The 22,549-nt window shown below is 39.9% G+C and overlaps 1 protein-coding gene across 1 annotated transcript in view; it reads right to left on the reverse strand.

Moving 5' to 3' along the window:
* Positions 1-22,549, reverse strand: part of GRIP1 (glutamate receptor interacting protein 1) — a 156,268-nt gene that overhangs the window by 5,552 nt on the left and 128,167 nt on the right. The window contains exons 15-24 of the mRNA XM_086739948.1: positions 22,093-22,162; positions 21,688-21,833; positions 17,254-17,398; positions 16,037-16,176; positions 15,674-15,862; positions 12,065-12,218; positions 9,555-9,755; positions 7,049-7,160; positions 6,858-6,902; positions 4,162-4,395 (exon numbers count right to left, since the gene is read on the reverse strand). Coding sequence (XP_086596074.1) covers positions 4,162-4,395; positions 6,858-6,902; positions 7,049-7,160; positions 9,555-9,755; positions 12,065-12,218; positions 15,674-15,862; positions 16,037-16,176; positions 17,254-17,398; positions 21,688-21,833; positions 22,093-22,162 — 1,436 coding nt within the window. The remainder of the gene's footprint in view (positions 1-4,161; positions 4,396-6,857; positions 6,903-7,048; positions 7,161-9,554; positions 9,756-12,064; positions 12,219-15,673; positions 15,863-16,036; positions 16,177-17,253; positions 17,399-21,687; positions 21,834-22,092; positions 22,163-22,549) is intronic.

Below are 22,549 nucleotides of genomic sequence, written 5' to 3' on the forward strand. Positions count from 1 at the left end.
GCTGAGAGGCTAAGCCTGCTGCTGTCCACAGAGAACATGATCACTTTATTCTCTCCTTCCCTGCAGCGATGTGAAACAGGGCTTGTTCTTCTCTGGACTCTGTGCAGTTGGTCAACATCCTTTAATTTTCAGACCCCAAACTGGACACTCTATTACAGTTAAGAACTAATTACCAAAGCCAAGTTAGAGTGGAGAATAATTCTGCACGTACTACAGATGGTGGTCCTATTTGTAGGTTCTAAGACAGTATTGCTTTTTTCCTGCTTTTAGTGAGTGGCCTATTAGCAAACAAAATACATATACATTCTGCTCTACAGATCTATAGGAAGTGCCATTCCACATGAGCTCACCTTAGCTTGTCTCTTTATAATAATGCACATGCTCCTTTATGCCCAGCTTGTGAGCCAAAAAATGGAGCACTGCAAATAACCAGGGGCATGAAAGCGTAATTTTGCTGTAGAGGGACAGTGGGAAGTACTGCATGGGGCGTGGGGGGTGGGCAAGGAGGGGCTCAGAACTTGAGAGTGATCATCCGAAAAGTCTTTTAGTGCCCCCCCCCAACTTGTTCAGGTCGGACTTTCCTGATTTATATGGACTGAGAACTCTGGAAGGGAATTACTCACTACCATGCAATCACAACTTTTATGTATCAAAGTATTTTCTAATTTCTGTGGTTCTTCAGATCTACAGATCCTAGAATATTTTTAAAAACTGTTTCCCTTATGGCTATCTTCTCTTGACTTTTGGTTTATTTAAGAGGAGCTGGGAAATTAAAGAAACTGATACTTACTCAAGGGATGAGGTTGCGATTTAAATTTGTTGCATGTTTAAAAGCTGCCACATTTTTTAGGTGCAAGTCATCTGCAGAGAACTTTCTTTTGTATTATAGGTTATAATTTTGGGGCTACTTCTTTTTAGGGGAGCATATAGCCTTCAGAGAGAATCTCAGAGTAAAAACCCTGCAATCTGAAATACCCAGATTTTTATTTAGTAACGGGTACGGGCAAAGCCCTACCACACAGGTTTCTCATCTTCACTTGCCCTGTCAGTGCAGCAGCTCTGTCTGAAGGGTACAAGGTTGCAAGCAATTCAAGCAACACCTACATCATCCTGGTTTATCTGTACTTCTGAGCACAACTGTTTGGAAAGTTTGACTGCAATAGCAAAATCTCCATTATGGGTGATTTGTTTTAAATTTACATCAGGAGCCTAAGGGAAAAACAAAGTTGAAATGGAAATGTAATTCATATTTCATAAGAAATTAAATAGTTACAAATTTTAAACTGAAGCTTACAAGTCTTGAATCTGTTTCTGTGCTTCTCAGATCTACGGGAAAATGCTTAATTTAAATTCATACATCTTGCACAAATCAGCTATTGAGGTATTTTAACCAACTGTAATTTTAGGTTAATGACTACTTGCAATAATAATATTAAAAAATTATCTGATGTCTAGCACATATTTTTGCTCTCAGAGGAATGTGTGCTCTGTGAAACTTTAAAAAATTGTTTCACTATGATTTTTAGAAAAATATTAATCTATATGATTACCTAGGTAGATAAAATCAATTAAAGGCATTAATTAAAATTCGGGTACTGATACAGCAATATCCTATCCAGCTAAATTAAATGTTCCTTATTAAACCATCAAGAACAAGTGTTTGAAGAGATTTGTATGACACTTATTTCAATCCTAGCTTCCTCAGGACAAAGACAGTTCAAGTACACATCTACTGAACGGAAAGCAGTCAAGTAAGAAAGAGCAGAGAGGAATTCAGGTTAACTTGCTGCAAAGTTTGCAGCATTCAGCAAAATAATCCTCATGGCTGCGTCACCTTTCTGACAGGTGTACAGCTGAGAAGGACAAGCCAGTAATGTCATCTGCTCACTATGCTGTTCCGTTACACTGACTCGTTTGTGTTTGTAGCCTGAGCAGTTTTTATCCAGTCTTATTCTTTCTTACCCTATACAGTCAGACTGGCAATTGATGCATTTCATTTTTACGGCTTTTTCTTTGGTAGAATCATATGTTCTTGCTCTCTCACAATCAGATTATGAAAAAACAGTGGAACATCGACCGTAGCTGGCCCATTTTCTGCAATCAGACTTAAGGTGTGAGCTCTGACCTATAGGGCACACAAGCCCTGACTCAACAGGCACGCAAACTCATCGCACTGAGACCCTAGAAAGGCACCAGACCTGTCCTGCTGAAGAAACTGGGAAAGCTCAGCAGCATGCAGTCAAGCACATGCTTGAAAGTCTTGCTGAGGTAAGTCTTAGGCAAGCTATGTCTTAGCTTGTATTTCCAAAATTGTTTATACCATCACAGTTTTCCACACCAGTTCCTATCTCACTGGTTGTCCCGTCAGTGGCCCAGCTGATTAAGACATTTGCCTGCAGAGGGCAGAGCACATTTGCCAGTAAGACCTGTTATGAAAAATACTTAAATTGAGGCATTTATCTGACAGTGAAGTCGCTCCTGTGACATTGCAGCTCTTTTGGAAAAATATCATTGGACAAGCTGTCCATGACAAACAGCAACTAAACAGGTTATTAGTATTAAACTAGAGGTCAAATAAATACAAAAATGAAGGAGGAGAGAGAAAGGAACTGGCACATTGCTACACAAGAACCAGTAAGACAACTAATGAATAATAACTTGCTAAGATTGGTATAAATGCTTGGGTTAACCTGCACGTGTCACCACAGGGGTGCAAGCCCACTTTGGTGAATCAGACTGTAAGATCCAGTCAACGGTTTCTATTTTTCTTAAACGACTATAAGGATTTGGAAAATCATTGGTGCAGGTTCAACTTTTAGATTTTCTGAAAGGAAATGTCTCTTTTCTGGATGACAGAACAGACAGTATAAGCAAACTCAACATCTCTTCAGCAGACAGTGGAAAAGCAGGTATATTGTCTGAACAAAGACTGGAAATTACTAAAATGGAAGGTCAAGGTAATCTTAAAAAATAGACAACTGAAGAGAGAGAAAGCTCAAGGACAGGGCATTTTTTTTACTGCCCAAGAGCTAGCAGCTATCACAGAACACCAATGCATTAACAGAAATCCGACGACTCCTTTCCAGTAAAGGATTTATTTTATCAACCATGAAAGGTTGGTTTTATAATCCATAGGAGAAAACCATGCATTTGCTGAACGTGAGCACACCATGAAATGCCTACTGGTGTAATTTTGTTTTATATCTATCTCACATGTACTCGCCACTCAGGAAAATTGAGCACAGTAACCAACTCCCTTAATCACTTCACATCCAGCTGGAAATACTCATAGCTTAAAACTATCACAGCACATCCTATAGATTGTTTACATTGGCAATGGGTGACCTCTTAATGAAATCTATCTGTGCTTCTGCCTCCTCTCTGGGAAGATCTCACACCTTTAAGAAGACGATGGGTGCAGGAGACAGGATGCTCATTCCCACCAAGGAGAACAGCATTATAAGGTCCCCTGAAGTTTTGGAAGCTGGTGGCTATTATGGCCTCACTGGACTTGAAACTTAAACTGGCAGGGTGTTTGCTGTGCATATCTAAAGACAAGTTATCCAGTACTCCCTTGAGGTGCACAGTCACCTTAATATCACCAGGTGATTTCAACAGTCTTATCAGTGAAAAGTTGCATAGACTGAAGATTATTCATCCTTTTTAGAGCAAAGGAATTACAAGGAGAGGAGAAGCAATAGCTAATTTGAACTAACATTCTCTATTAGGTACATCGAGTATCATGTATTTGATTCAAAATTAGTGTTAATTTGAAAAAGGACCAATGGGAGCCCCAAACCCTCCTGAGTAATTTCCTAAAGAAATGTATTTTCTAGAAATTCAACTTTGCTTTCTTAATGAACACATTTTGCAGAGATGAGTTATTGGTATTGTCAATTTAAATTACTAGTGGATCCTCCTTGCAAAAGAGCAGTCCCTTTTGAGGATTTACTGTAAAACAAAATAGTAGACAAGGATGCATCTTATTTGTTTGTTTCCCCCACAAGGATATACTATTAATGCCTTTGTAAGAACTAATAAGCACGGCCCCCAAATTACATCTGTAGAGTCATTATAAAAAGTGCTTACTGTATTGCTGCATAATTACATTCCCTATGCTGAATATATTATTTCAAAGCTGTCAGAAGAAAAATTACAGACCTTGTGTAACTCCACAGGAGTTGGTGACATGATTTCTTTCATTTCTTGCTTAATTTTTCTCAGAACCATGGACTTTCTCCCCACATCTGACGGCAATGTGTTGCTACGAGTAGCTTGACTGTAATGTGGCCTTACAGTACTTCTTTCCTGGAAGCTGGCTTGTCTTCCCAGCTGGCTACGAGGTTGTGGGTTTTCGTGATTCAAACTCATTGTACTTCCTGACATAATTGTGGCCTAGAGCATTAACGAACAGGTTACTTTTAAACACAGAATGTGGGTTAAGTAAGTGGTTAGTTTGTAGAAGCAGGAAAAACGTCTCTACTCTTTGTTAAAACACAATCGCTCAGGGCACAGCAAAAGGCAAGAGGGTAGATGTTCAATCTGCTTGCAAGTCACTATGAAATAAAGGACCACAACAAAACACAAGAACAAGAACAGAATCCTATGGGCAAAAGTTTTCAGACAGCATTTCAAACTAAAATACTGAGCACTAGAATGGCTACGCTTGTAAGCCAGTCCCCTGGCAGACTGAAGAGTGTGTAGTGTAATTGCTTATTTTAAAACATTTTATATGTAAATAAAATGACATTTAAGTTGTGGCATAATTGCATTTGTTGGAATTGGAGCTACAGGAAGGCATTTGCAATTCAGACTGTGTGCAAGGTAAAAAAATGTGAGTCAGCAGAATATGTAGGCAGCTCTAGAGTCAGCACTGGCAGAGAGCGTGCCCGGACACCATCCCAGGCCAGGATGCTCAGTGCAGGTAAGCTCACTGCCTGGAAAGAAACTTTGCATAACACACATATCGCAAGAGTAACTGCCTTAGCTTAGCCCTAATATTTCAGAGATACAAGCCCCTGTCTCACTGCTGTTTTTAATCTCGGTAAAAGTTAGCTTGTTATCTTAGATGCAAGAATACACGGAGGGTGAAATCTTGAAAGATGATGACAGCAGTCATCTCATCCACTGGGTGGAACGGACTGATGTGAAAAGCACCCGTGCACAGCAAGGAGCCTCTCCCCTTGTGAAAGATTTTCTGCTCCGGGGAATGGGAGGCAAACGCGCTTTGGCGTAGCCACCATACAGAGGTATGGTATTGTGAAAGAGTGTGCTGAATTTCCTATTTATTCTCCCTGGTGCTGATGGACAAGTGAAAAGAGAAGTTAAAAGGCTATAACCTGAACTCTGACTGGGACAGGATGCAGGCAGCCTGCTTGAAAAGGAGAAGTAAAAATGAAGGGGGAAAAATAAGGGGAAAACAGGCAAATAAACCTTTGTTTCTGACTCTGGTAACCACGTCTGTCACCCTTCTTTCTCCCGGCTCCAGCAGTACTTTCACTAGGAGATAATATATTGCAGCCTTAACAGTCTCTCTTGTGCTCAGTAATGACTGATATTACTCCCTGATGGAGCAAAAGCATCCAGAGGACTTGGCAAACAACAGTTGTCTTTGCTCTTTGGCTGAGGACCTTGAAATGAAAAACGATAAGGAGTCCTTGGACTACACAATGCCACTTCATAAAATAGAGGCATCGCCATCCTCAGCATCCTGTCATCCTGAACGAACCTCGCTTTCTTTTCAGAGCTGTGGGTTGCGCAACAAGGCGATGCTATAAATGATAGAGCATCTGCAGTTCTGAATTTCACTTCTGTGAAAGGCTGAGGAAAATTCACTGTGTTGAAGTAACTGAATTGTGGTCAGCATGAATGACCTATTTCCATTTCAGAATTATCTATTTCCATATCCTTTTATTGTGCTCTGAATATTGAAAATTGTGAGAGAAGCCTGTGGTACTGAACCATATCTAACTATGGAATTAAACCAGTATAACATTTTCCTCTACATTTCTCTAGTTTGCAATAACAAATATGTGAGAATCACATTTTGCTACTCATACATGCAATACAAAAGCCATAAATCCGAGGAAGTAAATTAATCTGAACGGAAAAACTTTCACCCAGTTATGCCATTCACATTCCTCCTGGCTGCTAAAGGACTTTATATAACATAAAAATGAAAATGAGATTCTGCCAGTTGTGCAGCTCCAGGAATTTAAAAGAACATAAAAGAAAATATTTTAGGACCTTTCATTCCGCAGCTTTAAGTGGCAGTATAATCTTAATTGTTCTGATTAGACAACTTAGAGAAAAGGTGATTAGAAAAATAAAGACTGAAAGTTACTCTGCTTCTGTTCCCTGCCCCCTCTTCCCCCCTCACAATCGAACACAAAGCACAGTTAGATTTGCAATTAGCTTCAGGATGAAATGTGAACATTTGTTAGGCAGTGAAGAAATTGCCGTATAATGAACATTTCTCACATTGGCAGCTTTTTGGCAGAGTGGTAAGACTACAGGTAAACATTTTGAAAAGCTGATTTTCTTTTATGTTCATCTTAATCAAATTAAGTTTTAATTTAACAGACAACCTACAACATGCTAAGAAAAGCTGCACAAAGCGTCTGTCAGAGAATGGGATGCATTGCTGCAGGAAGGTTATGCCCACTTAAGAAGTTCTGCACCACTTGCTGCCTGTGCAGACAGCTTCAATGGTTATGCACAGCAGAAGCTGCAAGTCAAAAGCTCTGGGGTGAACATGTTTGTAGAATTTTGGTTGCATTGTACAAAAGAAAACAGCTCCAGTTAGGGGCGGGGGAGGCAGCTGCACAAGCGAAAATATAAAGGTAAAGGGTAGGTACCAAGAGAGTCATGTTTCTCAAACACAGACGCCTGTCAGCCTTGTCCTGTGGAGAGGGGTTAAAGCTTTTAAATGAATTGGTGTGATTAGTGCAACTTAAAAGAAAAAAAAGGAGAAAATAAAATGAACTTAAACCAAACCAAAACCATTATATTTCTCTATAATTGGAAAGAAAGGTTAAGATTGTTCTACCTCTAGTTCCCTCAGAATTCCTGACTGGCCACAGGTCTCTAAATCCTCCAGAGCCTGAGACCAGAAATTTTCCTCCTGGTCAGCCTCGGTGTTATCATGGGTACCTGCGAAGCTAGATTTACAATGAGAGGTTAAAAAAATGTGGACTTTTTTTTTCCCTTAAAAAATATATTTTACACATGTGCCTTGCCACAGATTGCAACTTGAATGACAGAATGTTAGGGGAGATGGGGAGGAGAGTGGGAAGAGTCGCTGATCAGGAGAGGCTGGATGGACATGCAGAGCACATGACAGCCAAGGCTTCTCATAACCTGGCAGTCGCCAGCAGCTGGCAGGATCTGAGCAGCGAGTTATTCAGTAAGGAGATAAATGGATTCCAAGAACAATTCAATACACATTTTTACTGGATTGAAACCGGGACCTCCCTAGGAAAATTAATGAATCAACCAGTAGCTGTGTGCAGAGTTGCTCCGTGCAACGAATATTTGCAATAAACCCGTCCAACCTCACAGACTTCTCCCAGGGAATATGAAAAGAGCCCTCATTTTTGCAAACTGCACTTTGCAAAAAAAGGATGGTGGTGCTTTTTATCTGATTCCTTCAGCCTAAGGTCCATTTATCATTATCAATTTAAGCCCACCTGACTGCCATCATATAAACTCCTCCAGTCATTTCATACACAAACACAGAGAAATTTTCAGGGATGCAACTGTCTTGCATGGAGACTTGGGTCTCTGGTGTTTCATAAACACACCAAAGCCTTATTACTAGCACTCTTGAGCAAGACTTTGGTCACAGTGATGCTTAGGGAAGTTGCTCAGAAAGAGAGGTCTGATAAAAAACATCAACTGGACTGTGGGCAGCAACACAGCCCAAAGCAACACCATTACAGTGTAGGTGTGTGAGGGGAGAAAGCAGGAGTTCCTTGCTGTCTTAGCAAGGAGAATCAGCTCAATGAATGTTCACACAAGTGTGAGAGCTGCGGCACAGGAGGGAGGTGATTATGTGAGAGGCACAGGGGAAGGGTGTGGAAGAAAAGAATGAGAATTTGCCCTTTTGGTGGCAGGAAGTTGTTACTTTGGAGCAGCTGCCCACAGACTGCAGCTGGTGGTGCTTAACAGCACACAAACAGAACAAACACTATTATGCAAGCATTTGAAGCCTTGCTTTACAATATATTACTGAGAATAGTGTGAATGGAACACTGTTAACAGAATAGCTTCTAAATAGGAGAACTGCCCAGCACAAGGACAATTTGAATGCTTCACACAGGATACTCTGCCTCAGAGATGCCTTCTTACAGTTATGATCAGTCAAGCAGACAACGGTCAGCCATTTCAATCTCTTATTGCAATGATTCTCCATCTAGCACCAGTGTCTCTTCTAAGATATTGCAATGGATACAGCAATGGTGAGAATACCTACTCACATCACAGATGCAATTCCTTCCAGGCAAGGTAAGAAAGTATTTAAAACACGATTTTAGGAAGTGTTTAGGACTTCTGAAATTAGCTCTCTCAACAAACCTAGGTAGTTATTTTAATAGCCAATATTTAACATAGACTAATTTATCCATTACAATACCTTTCTTCATACTGCATACTAATATTATAATATAAAATGGAACTTGAGTTAATGAACAGGATTATCTGAGGCAATTGTCTGCGACTGGATTTCCTAGAACAGGAGGTCCATTTCTTCTCCAACTTCTGTGAAATCTGAAATCATGATGCCTATACGTCTGGACCTGTTCTTAGCTGAAGCAATTATTTGTTCTGCCCTCACCTCCTCTTTTGCCTTTTCTGAGAGTCTTGTCTGCTGGTGTGTGAAATGCTCAACTTTTGCATTCCCATTACAGCCACATGAATAAACTGATTTGTAGCTGAGCTGCTGCATCAGAAAAAAAAGAGGTACCAAAATAATTTCTCATCTAGATGTTTTTTTTTCCCTGAAACTTGAGAGATTGATTTTATGTCATGTGAAACACTGTTTGACCTATAACAAATATATTTGGTTTTCTGATGCTTATTCAAAGAGCCAGCAGAAATTTAGATGCATAAAAATGCTGAAGAAAAGGTAGTGAGACAAATACGAAGGCACAGGTGCTTATGATTTGGTTCTTATTGCCATGAAAGACAAAAAACCGTTTTTTTTTTTTTAATTCAGGAGGTGATAGGATGTTCTAGGATCTGGCAGACTCATTCTTGTAAGTATTGTTTTAACATGCAAAAAAGTTTCCGCGGAGCAAGAACTATAACAGACTTGTCCTACCTGCCAGTGGTAGGCAGACATCAGGCTACAGAACAGTTTGAGCTCTCTGGTTTAATTTGCTTGCCAACTAAAATTTCACTGACACCCAATGGCATCTTAATGATGCGTTTTCTGCTTTTACCCTGTTTTTTCTCCTTTTTCTCATTTCAACCATTTTTCCTTTCTTCCCCCTTCTCCCACCACCCCTGCCTCAGCCCAGCTGGATCCCACGCCTCTGCACCCTTTTTTCTCCTACCTGGATGTATTCCACTCTTCCAGCTGTCCCCCACCTTTCCTTTGCCCACCAGAGGCACCTTTCCACAGCTTGCCCTCTTTCTTCATGCTCCTGATGCTCTCTGCCCCTGATCTTTCTATGGAAGTCTGCTTTAAATGGTTTTCTTGATTCTCTCCCAATGTCTCAGGATCTTTCTGTTGCCACATATTCTTGGAAGCTGTGCTACACAAAATAAAGGTAAGAAAAAATACTTTTAGTGTTAGAGAAGATGATAAGTAAGTTTATTAGCTAGAGGCAGAGAAGAGGTGGTTTTCTGGGAATCCCTGTAACAGGCTGGAAGAACAAACGTGTCCTTCTCAAATACTCCAGCACTTGGTATAGGAACACTGTCAGGTGTGCCATAATCAATTTTACACATACACATTTGTCATTATTTTAATTTGTGCCATGTATCTCAGGTGTCACATTGACAAGTAGAACAAGATTCTTTAATGCGCATGCTTTCTGCTGAATAGTGCTTTAAAATAGTAGTAGAACACACACTTTTCATTCAGAAGATTCTGTATTTTACAATCCAGCGTCCTGGTTCACTGCTCATCAACTTTTTCAGCCTATTAATTATGTAACTGCAACTGTGTCCAGTTCTGGAGCCCCCAACACAAGAAGGACATGGACCAGTTGGAGAAGGTCCAGAGGAGGGCCACGAAGATAATAAAAGGGCTGGAGCACCTCCCTTATGAGGACAGGCTGAGAGAGTTGGGGCTGTTCAGCCTGGAGAAGAGGAGGCTCCGGGGAGACCTGATAGCGGTCTTCCAGTACCTCAAGGGGACCTACAAGAAAGATGGGGAAAGGCTGTTTAGTAGGGCCTGTTGCGATAGGACGAGGAGTAATGGTTTTAAAATAGAGGGGGGTAGATTTAGATTAGAAATTAGGAAAAAATTTTTTACCATGCGAGTTATAGAACACTGGAACAGGTTGCCCAGAAAGGTGGTGGAGGCCCCATCTCTGGAAATGTTCAAGGCCAGGCTGGATGAGGCTCCGAGCAACCTGATCTAGTCAGGGATGTCCCTGCTCCTTGCAGGGGGGTTGGACTAGATGACCTTTGAAGGTCCCTTCCAACCCTAACCATTCTATGATTCTATTCTATGATTCTAAAACAGCAAGTGTTCTGGAATCTATGGCTGCATTGCATCTGAGAAATAAAAGATGGGCTTTAACTGTGGATAAAAATGCTGCTATTAAATAAAATATATTAACTTACCAAGAATGGGAGGTATGAATAAACCTATGGTCGTTTCCTTTATTAAATACTGCCCACTATTAGCCTATGAAAACTTCTTTATGCTTTTGGCCAACAGAGTCCAAAGTAGTCTGATACAGACTGAGAATTCACACTTGCCCAGATCTTAGCTATTATCTTGCCAGACCTGTCTCTAGAAAAAATGCCACTGGGAAATTCGCTGTATCAGAGGATTTGTCATTCAGATTCTGAAAAGCAGCACTGGCATCTAAGCCTTGCCTTGATCTGTATTTCAGAACTAACAGACTGGACCTTACGGATTTACTTATCCAGTATGTTTATACAGGAACCAGAAAGGTTTTCTTTAGTACTAAACTGAATTTCTTACAGACTGGGATTTCAGGCTCATTGTGCTTCTACACCAAGAAACTGTATTTCTAATGAAAAATATGCATGTCTGCAAGTCCTGAGGATGTGTACAAAGAGCACAGAAATCTTTCTGACTGTGATGTCTGCCTTCCCTTCTCTGAGGAAGAACTGTTTTTTTTTTGTCAGAATGACCCAAGCCTCTGCAGTGGTTCCACTGCTGGATCATCCTTAGAATAAAGAATAAGAGACTTGGGGGTTTTTGGATCTTTCACTATTTATAAGCATTGTCAACTAAGCATTTTTCTCTATGGAAGGTCTTGTGCCTGCAGAGAAATTCACTGATGAGGAGATTTACTTCTCAGAAGAAGAGGAATGCAAACTACTACAGCTTTGGACAAGACATTTCTACCTAGGTCGCTTTGTTCTCCAACTGAATCACTGCAGATGTCTCAAGCACTTATGGAAGAAGATCGTAATTTATGCTTCTTTTACCAAATCAAAACAATGAATTTTCATGGAAGACAAAAGATTAACACGTCAGTTTTCTTTAGCTGCTTTATTTGTAGTTTTATTTTTGTGGAGTAGAAAACAAAGCAGGTTTTTTTTGAAGCTTACCTAGGGGAATGTCCTAATTTGGGGATTTTTTTTTTTATTCCTAAGAGATAAATGCTGTGGGGTTTTTTTTTTGCCTGAAGTAACTAAAAATAAATATATGTCTTGGTTTTGGATCCTAGTCTTCCAAAAACGTCACTAATCTATGCTCATAAATTTCATTAAATATAAATACTACGTCTCCCATTTGAAGGAAGAGCTGTTACAGCTGCGTTAGAAAAAAATAATTTCATTTCAGACAGTAAGGGTTCATTTTTGAGGCCCCGCTGCAGCTGCAAATCAGAAAACAGAAACTCATACATGAACTTACCTGCTTGCTGTAGGTCGGTCCCATTCGTCATCACTCAGCCCTGTATCATGAAATGGGTGGTTTCGTGGTTTGCTTGGAGGGGACAAACTTGTAGGTTTAGGACTCCTCCATTCATAGGTATTGAAGTTGTATCCTGAAGCCTGATAGCTGTGACCTAAAATGATGAATTACATATTTACAGCACTGTACATGTTGTGAAGACAGAAAAGCACATCTCTGGAGCTAGGTTCTCTGGAACTGGGATGCAGACTCGTGATTGCTACCTTTTTTCTTTTTTGTAGTAGTAGTCAGACATTTAGAAGAATAAATGACCTAAATTATGCCTCAAATCAGGTGTGCTCTAGAGCCTCTCCTGTGGAAGTCCATTGAAAGTAAAATCTTAAATATAGCCAACACTGTTCTCCTCCTGTTCCTGTTTCAGCTGCTTCATAGTCTCAGAGGTACATTTTCACAACTTATCAATTTCCAGTTTGGCATCATACATCGAATTCTAGTGAATAAGTCACATGTGTTATGGATGCATTAACTATGTGCTAACATGTTCATGTGTAACATGCCCAAAATAAAACCTACGTTATTAAGAAAAATGTGCTTCAGATCGATTGGAAAAAGAGTTTGGAAGGATGTACTTAAAAACCCCATCAACTTGACTTTTCGTATGACTAGCAAGAAAGGTTTTTCTTCCTCCTGGTAACTTTCTCAAATTTGGAAGTAATGCAGCTAAAAATTAATGATGTATTAGTGTCAATTATGCACAATGCTGCTAATCCATAGAATGGCTACCTAGATGCAGAAGGCTCTTGAGTGACCATTAACTGGGGTAATGCTAGAACAGGAAGGAAGGTGGCTGTCTTGGCATCGCTGAGGCAAGGACTCATTAACGCAAGTGCAGGACTGTGCTGTCACTGCCCTGCATAAAGGCCAACATGGGAATCTCTGTACCCATGCCCCTCTGTAGAAGGAGGACTTGCACTTAGTAGAGCTACTGCTTTTTGCTAGGGCTCTGAGAACTGAGAAAAGACTCAGCTCACGATGGGCACACAGGCCTGGGACCAATATATACCCTTGGAAAGCTCACCTCGCACAAAATGATTTCTCTCTCAGCCATTTCCAAATATCTCAAGGCTGTGTAAGTGGCATCGGACGGCCTTTATATCTGAAGAGTTTATTTCTGGGTGCTTTTATCATACAAGCAATGCTGGTATTAGTTCGGTAGTACTTCTTTAACTAAATTAAGTGTAATTTGAATTCCAAGTAGGAACTAGATAGTTTGGCTTCCAAGTGATGTATTGAGAAGAACACATGGATTGACTTGTCACAAGCTGATGCTGATCTCGTAAGCAAAATCTATTACGGTAGAGTTGCTATATATATATTTCAACTTGACATATTCCTTTTCTAGCCCTGTAGTTGGTGTTTTCTGAAGCACATATTGGATTAGGAAGTTCTATTTTGTTATGACTAACAAATATCACTGCTGTCACCTCTCTAAAGAGGGCAGTTTGCTTCCATAAATCAGTCTAGACCTGTCTCCCTCAAATCCCATGTAACTACAGTGCTGTCTGCATTTTCCAGCTAATTGGCAGACATTAACATACTCCTAGATTCTAGGAAGGGTTTTGGTTGTGAAAATGTGACTGCTGTGTGGGCAAGGCTCCGGATTAGGAAGGTAGACACATTAGATGAAGGTACAAAATAGGGTATTAATTCAAGGAGAGAAAAGACTGCTCACTAGCATTAAATCAGCAACTAATAGGATAAAGCATTATCTGGTGCTCCAGAAACATTCCCCAAACTCCTCAGTTTGCTTAGCCTGTGCTTATGCCAAGAAGGTTTGGAGAGAAGCCAAAATCAACTTGACAGGTCAAGACAGAATGAACTTTAATAGAAATGTGGGTCACATTAGTACCACAGCGAGGGATAAGGTGCACGTCTGATTACACTCAAGCTGTTTAGCAGAAGGGCCATGTACCCAGCCAAGTCTGGGCTGATTTTTTCAAGGGAGTTAGAAAAAAAACTGCTTTGAGATGCTGGTTTAGGTTTGGCATGGCGTCCGAATCATCAGGACTTAGGAAAGAAGTCTGAGCCTCAATCCTTTCCACATCGAACAATTTACTCCAAGTATCACCAGGGCACCCAGGAAATGAGAACTATTATTTTGGCACTTTTTCAGCAATACTTCTCCTTAGAACTTAAAAATATAAGATAAAAATCTAACATGGTTTATTTTGATAAACTGACCAAAACAGTTAAGAACAGAAAAGAGAATAAATTAATCCCAACTGTAACTCCAGTGAAATACAAATTATACAAGGGAAATATAGTCCAATACATTGAGTACTAAAGAAAATGTTGTATGTAATGGTAAATTAAAAGTAAAATGTAGAAAACAGAGGAGTTATAATTAAATGTATTGAGACTGTCTTTTTTTTAAAGAAAGTTGATGCCAAATATATGCAGTAATGCTAAGAAATACTTAAAAATTAAAGAACAGAAAAAGATGGCCACTAGTAGTAAACTCAGTTACTTCTTGATCAAGTAGCTCAGTAAGTTTCTGCTTTCCAGAAGAAAATGCCAGTTTTATCGTTGAGCAGGCACATTAGAGAATAGCAATGAAAGTAATCAGCACAGAACTCCAGTCTATCTGGGAAATCTGCTGGGCAGAGCTCAGTTTCAGTTCTCTGTGTGAGGGTACAAAACAGCTGTCCGTGAGCTACTACCCTGTAGTAGCTGGCTACTACCCTGTAGTTTCCTGGCTACTCCTGGAAAGCCACAGAAAGAAACAGAAATAAAACTGAAGGAATGTGCGCAACCAGAGCAAGCAAGAAAAAAATATTTGAGGTAAGGATGTACTTGTCCAAATACCTGCCAGGTAGTGGGAATACCTGTTGTACAATGGAATTAAACATTTTAAAGAATTAAATAAAACACTGAAGCCATGTGGAAGTTATTTTTGTTGTTATCTAGAATATTACAAGATGTCTGTATCCCTTACTACCTCTATAAATGAAATCATTTTAAAATCTTACATAAAACAATACTCAAACAGAAGTAGAAAATTTATCACTAAGGAAAATCATATCTTTAAACAGAATGATTGTTTTTGAGGGCTGAAAGTTAGATGTCAATGCAGGAATGAGGAAGAAGTAAAAGATTTACAAATCATAAGCAACGCCTGATGTTCCCCCTTTAGCAGTTTATAATAAATCTGTTGTCAGTTAAAAATGACTGCATATGAGCATCAAATTCATGAACATCTTCAGTGTGTTGCATCCCTTTCACTGATCTGCATTTGAAGGACAAACTCACTCAGTTGTGGATGAGCTATGGACCAGGCTATTCAGATGTCAGTAAAACTAACAAAACCCTGTTAATGTATTGATAAATGCTTCATAACACATCACATTGTGATGAAAGAATGAATCCGAGCCCAGTCAAGTGTAAGAGATCGTGCTGCCTGGCAACGTGTGTGGTCATAATGAGACACTGGCACATTACAAAGTACAAGGTTTAAAGTTGGTACAGATACAGTTCTCTTTAAGGCAAAGGAAGGTCAACCATGAAGGCAATTATTTCTACTTTAAATGTCAATTGCATTCTTGATAGTACCTTGATTTCCAAAGCTAGTATCAACACCAGAGCCATCCCATGACTCTACTGCGCTGTCAACACTTGGGACTGTAGTGGAATACATGTCTGAGAGTTTGCCAGACTTCTGTGCAGCAGAGGTTTCATCTTCAGCATCACTCAGTTCACTTACGTGACCCACAGGGACAGAAAATTTCTTGGGACTGGTAGCTGAATGGGATTACAAACAAAGAAAAGGGAGTGGTGGTTATTGCTTTACTGCAGTTCTACGAATATGCTTTTTACTACTAACACAATGTGTTTCCAGGGATGGCCTAAATGCTTGTTAATCTGTAACAACGCACACATTAAAAGACTACTGATGCTACCCTTGGCCATACTCACCATCTGTCTGCTTCTTGATTTTCAAGGTGACAGTTTCTCCTGCCATCTGTAATAAATGAATGGCTTCACTCAAAGGTTTTCCTTTCAGACTGCTACTATTTATTGCTAGGATTCTGTCTCCTATGTGAATTGCCCCAGTCCTACAATAAGAGAGAAGTAAAACACTGAGGAGCATAAAAAGCAACAAAGGCAATTTCTTTGCATATTTGGAGCATGAAAAAAATCTCATCTCCCCTTCTTTCTTTCATTTTACTTTTATAGCTGTGTTACAGAGTAATTTTTTTTTTTGTTAGAAATGCTTAAAGCAAGTCACCTTTGTTGTAGTGACTATAGCAGAACTGAGGCATGGAGACGTGGATCTCTGTGTTACTGGGTAGTTGAGTTAATCACCTATGGATGATACTCACTGCAGCCCACCTGTTTAAGAGCGATCTCAGACAGCTCAGTAGGTTCTGAAATGAGTCAAGTTTCTAGAAGTCTCACAGCATAACAGATAATGGCAGTGTGAGCAAATAAAGAGCTATTTCACCTGAAAAAGCTTTCAGGATGGATCATATCAAGAGAAGAAAACAAATTCTCGTAGTGTAAATGCACTGTTTGTTCTGGCTGCACACAATATCATGTTTGTGTGCTGTAAATTCTCTCTGAAACCACTACCAAAGGTACCAGCTGCAATGACTCAACCTATCCTAGAAATAAGAGGCGATAGAAAACCTTAGCATTATCATTATTATTCTCTATACATCACTTACCACAAGGGGCATTTCTGCTCCTCAGATAACGCTCGCTATGGTGTACACAAGTGCACATACAGATGCAGTGTGCGTATACGATAAGTGGCATATTTTCAGATAAACTTAGACACTTGAAGTGCTTTCCTTACCTTTTCTACTCCACAAGGCTATTGCTTTTAAAAGGGTGTTAAAATGTCCCCGTGACTGTGCAGTTTGACTAGTCTTTCCTATGTGATTTATAATAAGGACCACAATCCCCTGCTCTGCCTTGTATAGTAAGTGCAAGTACACGCTGTTAAGATATTCCTCGTGCTCCTGAACTTGGCAATGATCAAAATGACAGCAAGAGGATTACAAACTCAGATTTGGAGAATTATAAAAAAATAAATTGCTAAACCATGAAAATCAGCACGTCCAAGTAAACAAAATAAATTTTCATCTTGATAAAAGGAATGCTTAAAAATAATTTGCTTTCCAATTTACCTTTCAGCTAATCCTCCTTTTGTAAGGCTGGAAATGATTATGGGATCAAAGGGCTCTTCAGTGCCAGAGATTGTAATTCCAAGAGGCCCACCATAGCGCTTGAGCTCAACAGTATAAATAATTGCTCCAGAGCTCTCCTGTTCATCTGCAATAAATGCCAAGGGGATGCAATTGGTTTCTTATGAAACAGGGAATGAAAAAAATAGCACATTCAGTCTAGTAACTGGTAATCAAACAACATTTTAAAAGGATTACATTTCAGATACACCTCTTAATCATATTCTACTGGATTATTTAGAAAAAAAATATCTCTTGTGCAATTTCTTTGTTATTGCTGAACCCTAATTACATTGAAGTCAATAGAAAAACCCCTCATTCTATTTAGATTAAATTTTACTGTTTAAAATCTTTATATCTTCTTTCCTATCAAAATGTAACTTCAAGCTATTTTATGACAGAATCACAGAATGGCTGAGGTTGGAAGGGACCTCTGGAGGTCACATGGTCCAATCCCCCTGCCCAAGCAGAGCCACCTAGAGCAGGTTGCTCAGAACCAGATGACTTCTAAGTATCTCCAAGGACGGCGACTCCACAACCTCTCTGGGCAACCTGTGCCAGTGCTCAGTCACCCTAACAGTAAAAAAATGTTTCCTGATGTTCAGAAGGAACCTCCTGTGTTTCAGTTTGTGTCCACTGCCTCTTGTCCTGTCACTGGCCACCACTGAAAAAAGCTTGGCTCTGTTTTCTTTACATTCTCCCTTCAGGTGTTCATATACATTGATAAGATCTCCCCAAGCCTTCTCTTCTGGGCTGAACAGTCCCAGCTCTTTCAGTCTCTCCCCAGAGGAGAGATGCTCTCGCCCCTTCATCATCTTTGTGGCCCTTCAACGGACCTGATCCACTGTGTCCCTGTCTCTCTTGCACTGGGGAGCCCAGGACTGGACCCAGCACTCCAGCTGTGGTCTCACCAGTGCTGAGCAGAGGGGCAGGATCACCTCCCTCAACCTGCTGCCAGGGCTCTGCCTGATGCAGCCCAGGAGGCTGCTGGCCGCCTTTGCCGCAAGGGCACATTATATTAGAGAAAAGACAAGTTACTATTATTGTATAAATGCTAGTACTTGTCTGTTTCCTGAACTGAATAGAAGGTATTTAGCATCAAAGACAATTCAAAAGTTTAAAACCAAACTTCCTTAAAAGAAATGTGAGAAAAGTCAAAAGTCATGGTAAGATGAGCAGCTCTCTTACTAAGAGAACCTGAAATATATCCCATGTTTTTGATAGACAAGTTTGAAGCTTTTGTAACAGAACCAAAAATAGCTTCTGAATTCTCAATTATCAATGAAGTTGAATAACAACCCTGTTAGATTTGATTTCATTATATTGCGGAAGTCATTTGCATTATTTTCAAATTTTATCTCACCAAACAATCACCAGAAATGGGGAAGAATTTCATCACTGGGTAAGCATAAATACAATGCATTTTCCTTAAGCAATACAATGTTGGGTGAGGCTCTGAGCAACTTGATCTAGTTGAAGAATGTCCCTGCTCCTTGCAGGGGTTGGACTAGATGACCTTTAAAGGTACCTTCCAACCCTAACGATTCTATCATTCTATGATGCTAATACCGAACAGGTGATGCAGCAACAAGAAAGGCTCCTGTATTTACACAGTGCATGCTCTTTACATATTAATAAAAAAAAAAAAATCACAGCAGGACAGCAATCAACTGTGGTATCTTTGACCTGTGAAGGGATTGTTTAAAATTTAAAATGTCAGATTTCTCCTCAGATCAAAATAACAAATGCTCCCTTGCCCATCTTATGATACTGGTATTCAGCCAGGATGTCTGGCCTGGTGGGCAACTTTTCCTAGATCTGTGGGTAATGACATTTGGAACGGCTCACCGAGTACGGAAAATGTCTTGGACACGCATTCTTTAAATGTTATTAGAACTAACCTGAGACAAGTTAGAGAATTCAAATGTTCCCATTTCTGTTCTTGTAGATAGAGAAACCTTAAAAGGAAAAAGTATACCTGCATTGCTAGCAAAGGTTCAAACAGTTGCTTTCTTCTAATGCTGAACATGGTACCTAAGCAGAACTGGAGAAACACTAAGATCTTTGGAGCTACTACTTTGTTTCCTCCCAATTTGCAGAAAATTTAGGCCGTTGGTTTCCCTCAACCCCAGCTCCCTCAGATTTCCCCCTTGCTATCCACATAAAGAAAATGGTACACATATAGAATCAAAGGAGACAGGAATTAGTGGTGCTTATTCCGCAAAGAATACTGGGATTTTCATGCCTAGTGTCAGCCTTGTATTCCTACTTGGGGCATTATCATCAGTGTTTTGGCACAGTTCACATCAGCTGTGCTTTATCTGATACGCTCTTTCCAGAAGCACCCAACTCCCAAGACCCCACTGGAAGCCTCTGGCCAGCATACAGTGGGCTGCCCACCGTACGAGTGGCAGCTCTTGCTTGCTTGCTAGAGCATTTCTGGAACAATGACAAGTTCTCTGGGATCTAATACTGATAACATTTACACAGGTAGGACATTGACACGGTACAAGACTTCAACTGAAGGACAAAAAGTAATCCACCAAGCTAACAGAAAATGCAATAGCCGCTATTTGCTAAGGGTCGACACAATACTGATGTTTCCCTGCTACCAAGAGTGAGTGAATAAGAAGTTATTAATCATACAGCAGCCCTGCCACATAAGAGTTGGAAGTTTATCAATCTTAGTGAATGACTGGAAAGAAGACTGGTCCATTATGTCTGACTTCTGCTTAGCCCTAGTTAAGAAAATTAATGGCAGAACACAACATATGTCAAATTGCCACACTGTTCTCTGCAGTGCTCTTTCCAGGCAGCAGAAAATGTGAGCCATTCAACAACACGGCATATATGTGGCCTGAGTTCATGAAGAAGGCCAGTTTTGCTGTGAAAGAACTCTGATAAGTAAAAAAGAGTGGTAGCCATTAGTTTAAGCAGAGATAGAATTATCCTCAGATTCAGAAGGTGGCAGGAAAAAAAAAAAAGATAAAAACTGCTGAAAACATAATTCCACCTGGGGAGGAAATACAATCAAACTACCATGCTTTTGGGTCTCCTGTTTCCTTTTATGGTCTTTCTCTAAGGGGCTACTAACAAGACAGAGTCTTCCAAATCATGGGAAGAAGGTGAAAGAGGGATCCTATGTGCTACAAAAATTTAAAAAAGACAGATCTCCTCTTGTGCAGAAGAAAACTCAAACTTCCTTCTCCAGGCATTTTTCCTGTCAATCTTCTTCCAAGTGTAGTAGCAGTTTGCTCTTCGTTAACATATCTGGTTTGCTCAGTTTTGCAAAGCAACTGTCAGGCAGGTGTCCCTTTGGATGTATAGCCCATGGCCAGTGAGGCCAGCCTCTGTCCAAGATGTACCAACTACGTGTAGCAAATATCACCTCACCACCTGCGGGTGTGCAACCATAATATCCTGCCGAGTGGTGGCCATTCACTTTGCTGGATTAGAATTTACTTCTGAAAGCCAATTTGCATCCACCTTAGCTTTGTACTGATCATACTGAGAAGATATTTTCTGTTTGCTTTCAACAGCAATTAAAGGAAAAGACTAAACACTATTTCAACAGCTGCACTTGATTTTAAATAATAAGGTGTGACAGGCTATGCCTTTTGGCTGTGAGATTGTATACAGCTTAAAACAAGTGAATCTGCAGTCCATGCCTTTATGTAGTGAAGTGCCATAATATAAATCCCAGCAGTAATGGCAGCTATAATTGTCTGACTTCTTTTGCCCCTAGAATGCATCACAGAACTCACTTTCTCCAAGTAGAAATTTTGCTTTTATGGAACCCACAACGGGGAAGATTCAGAAATATTAATAGATGTACGTGTGCAAAAGGATGGCAGCTCCAATACTTCCACTGGGCTGATCAGAAATGGCTTCTCCATCAGCCATCCAGCACAGCATGCAAAGTACTACCTACCTTTAAGCACAGGAACAGTCATACTGAAGTCAAGTTTCTAAGTTTATGAATAAAGCATGCACTTCAGTGCTCTGCTGGAGAACTGAGGCTTATGGATCCATGCTTTGGTAACCATGATTCCAGTCTTAAAAGCAGAGAAAATCTCAATATGCTGATAACAGAAAGATGAAGCTTATATGGCAACAACTGAGGGGAAATTGCCTTTCCAGGAAACTGAAGACTACCTTTTGCACCACAGCTCCTGCAGGCAAAACAGCCACTGAGAGAATTAAAAAGTTTATAAATCATTAATTTTTTTGTTTGTTTGACATTTTCTGATTAGCAGTAGCCTAAACCAGCCATGTTTAGCAAAATCATTTTACTAAAATTTAAAAGCAAAAGAATAACCCTATGCTGTAAAAACCCTGAAATTACACAAGAATCTGCAATAGGCTCATTGCTAATACCGGAATTATCTTCATCTTTGCGGATCTTCAACTTTACAAGGTCCTCACAGTGCTGAAGGATCTGGACAGCATCTTCCATTGAGCAATTGTCAAGTCGAATGTTATCTATTGCAAGCAATTTATCACCCAGTTCAAGTGTCCCAGTTCTGTGAACAAGCAAACAAGCTTACGTCAAATTCCAGTAACATTAAAGCAAGGTATCTTAGAAAGTATGAATGTTAGTATAGAAATAAGATCTATTTTTAAAAACAATTATTTCTTAGTATGCTAGACTTTTCATTTGTAACTGCTTTTTACAAAAAAAAAAAAAAGCAGCACAGTCTCTTGCAAGCTCCCTCTGTTTAACTTAAGTCTGGCTGGCTACACAATGGAAATAGATTTTTACTGGAAGCTTGAATGTCTTACCTGTGAGCAACACTTCCTTTCTTGATATCAGAAATAACCAGAGGGTCCCCTGGTTTTCTACTGGACGGAGCTGTAATAAAGAATACATACAAGTATCTGTTTTTTATTTCTAGAGATGCAGATGGGTTGATTCTGTCCATAAATCAGTATGTCATACACATAATTTAGCTGTATTATATTTCTCCCCTTCCCCTAAACTATATGTACATGAATACAAAAAAAAAAAAAACCCAGCAGCAGCATATTAGTAAGACTGCATACACCTCAAAAATTAAGGTGACCGGTGCAAAGTTAATTTAACCTGATATGTCTGACTTCTGGGCTAGGCCAGGGCTGAACCATGCGAAGGTATCATATACAGCTCCAGTGACCTGTCATAAAATGCTGTGCAGCTACACCACAAAAGGGAAGACCTTCTGTTAGTAGAACCTTTCAGCACAGCTACTGATGCTGATCT

Source organism: Chlamydotis macqueenii, chromosome 1 (genome assembly GCF_036417535.1).
Source record: "Chlamydotis macqueenii isolate bChlMac1 chromosome 1, bChlMac1.mat, whole genome shotgun sequence".
Taxonomy (NCBI): domain Eukaryota; kingdom Metazoa; phylum Chordata; class Aves; order Otidiformes; family Otididae; genus Chlamydotis; species Chlamydotis macqueenii.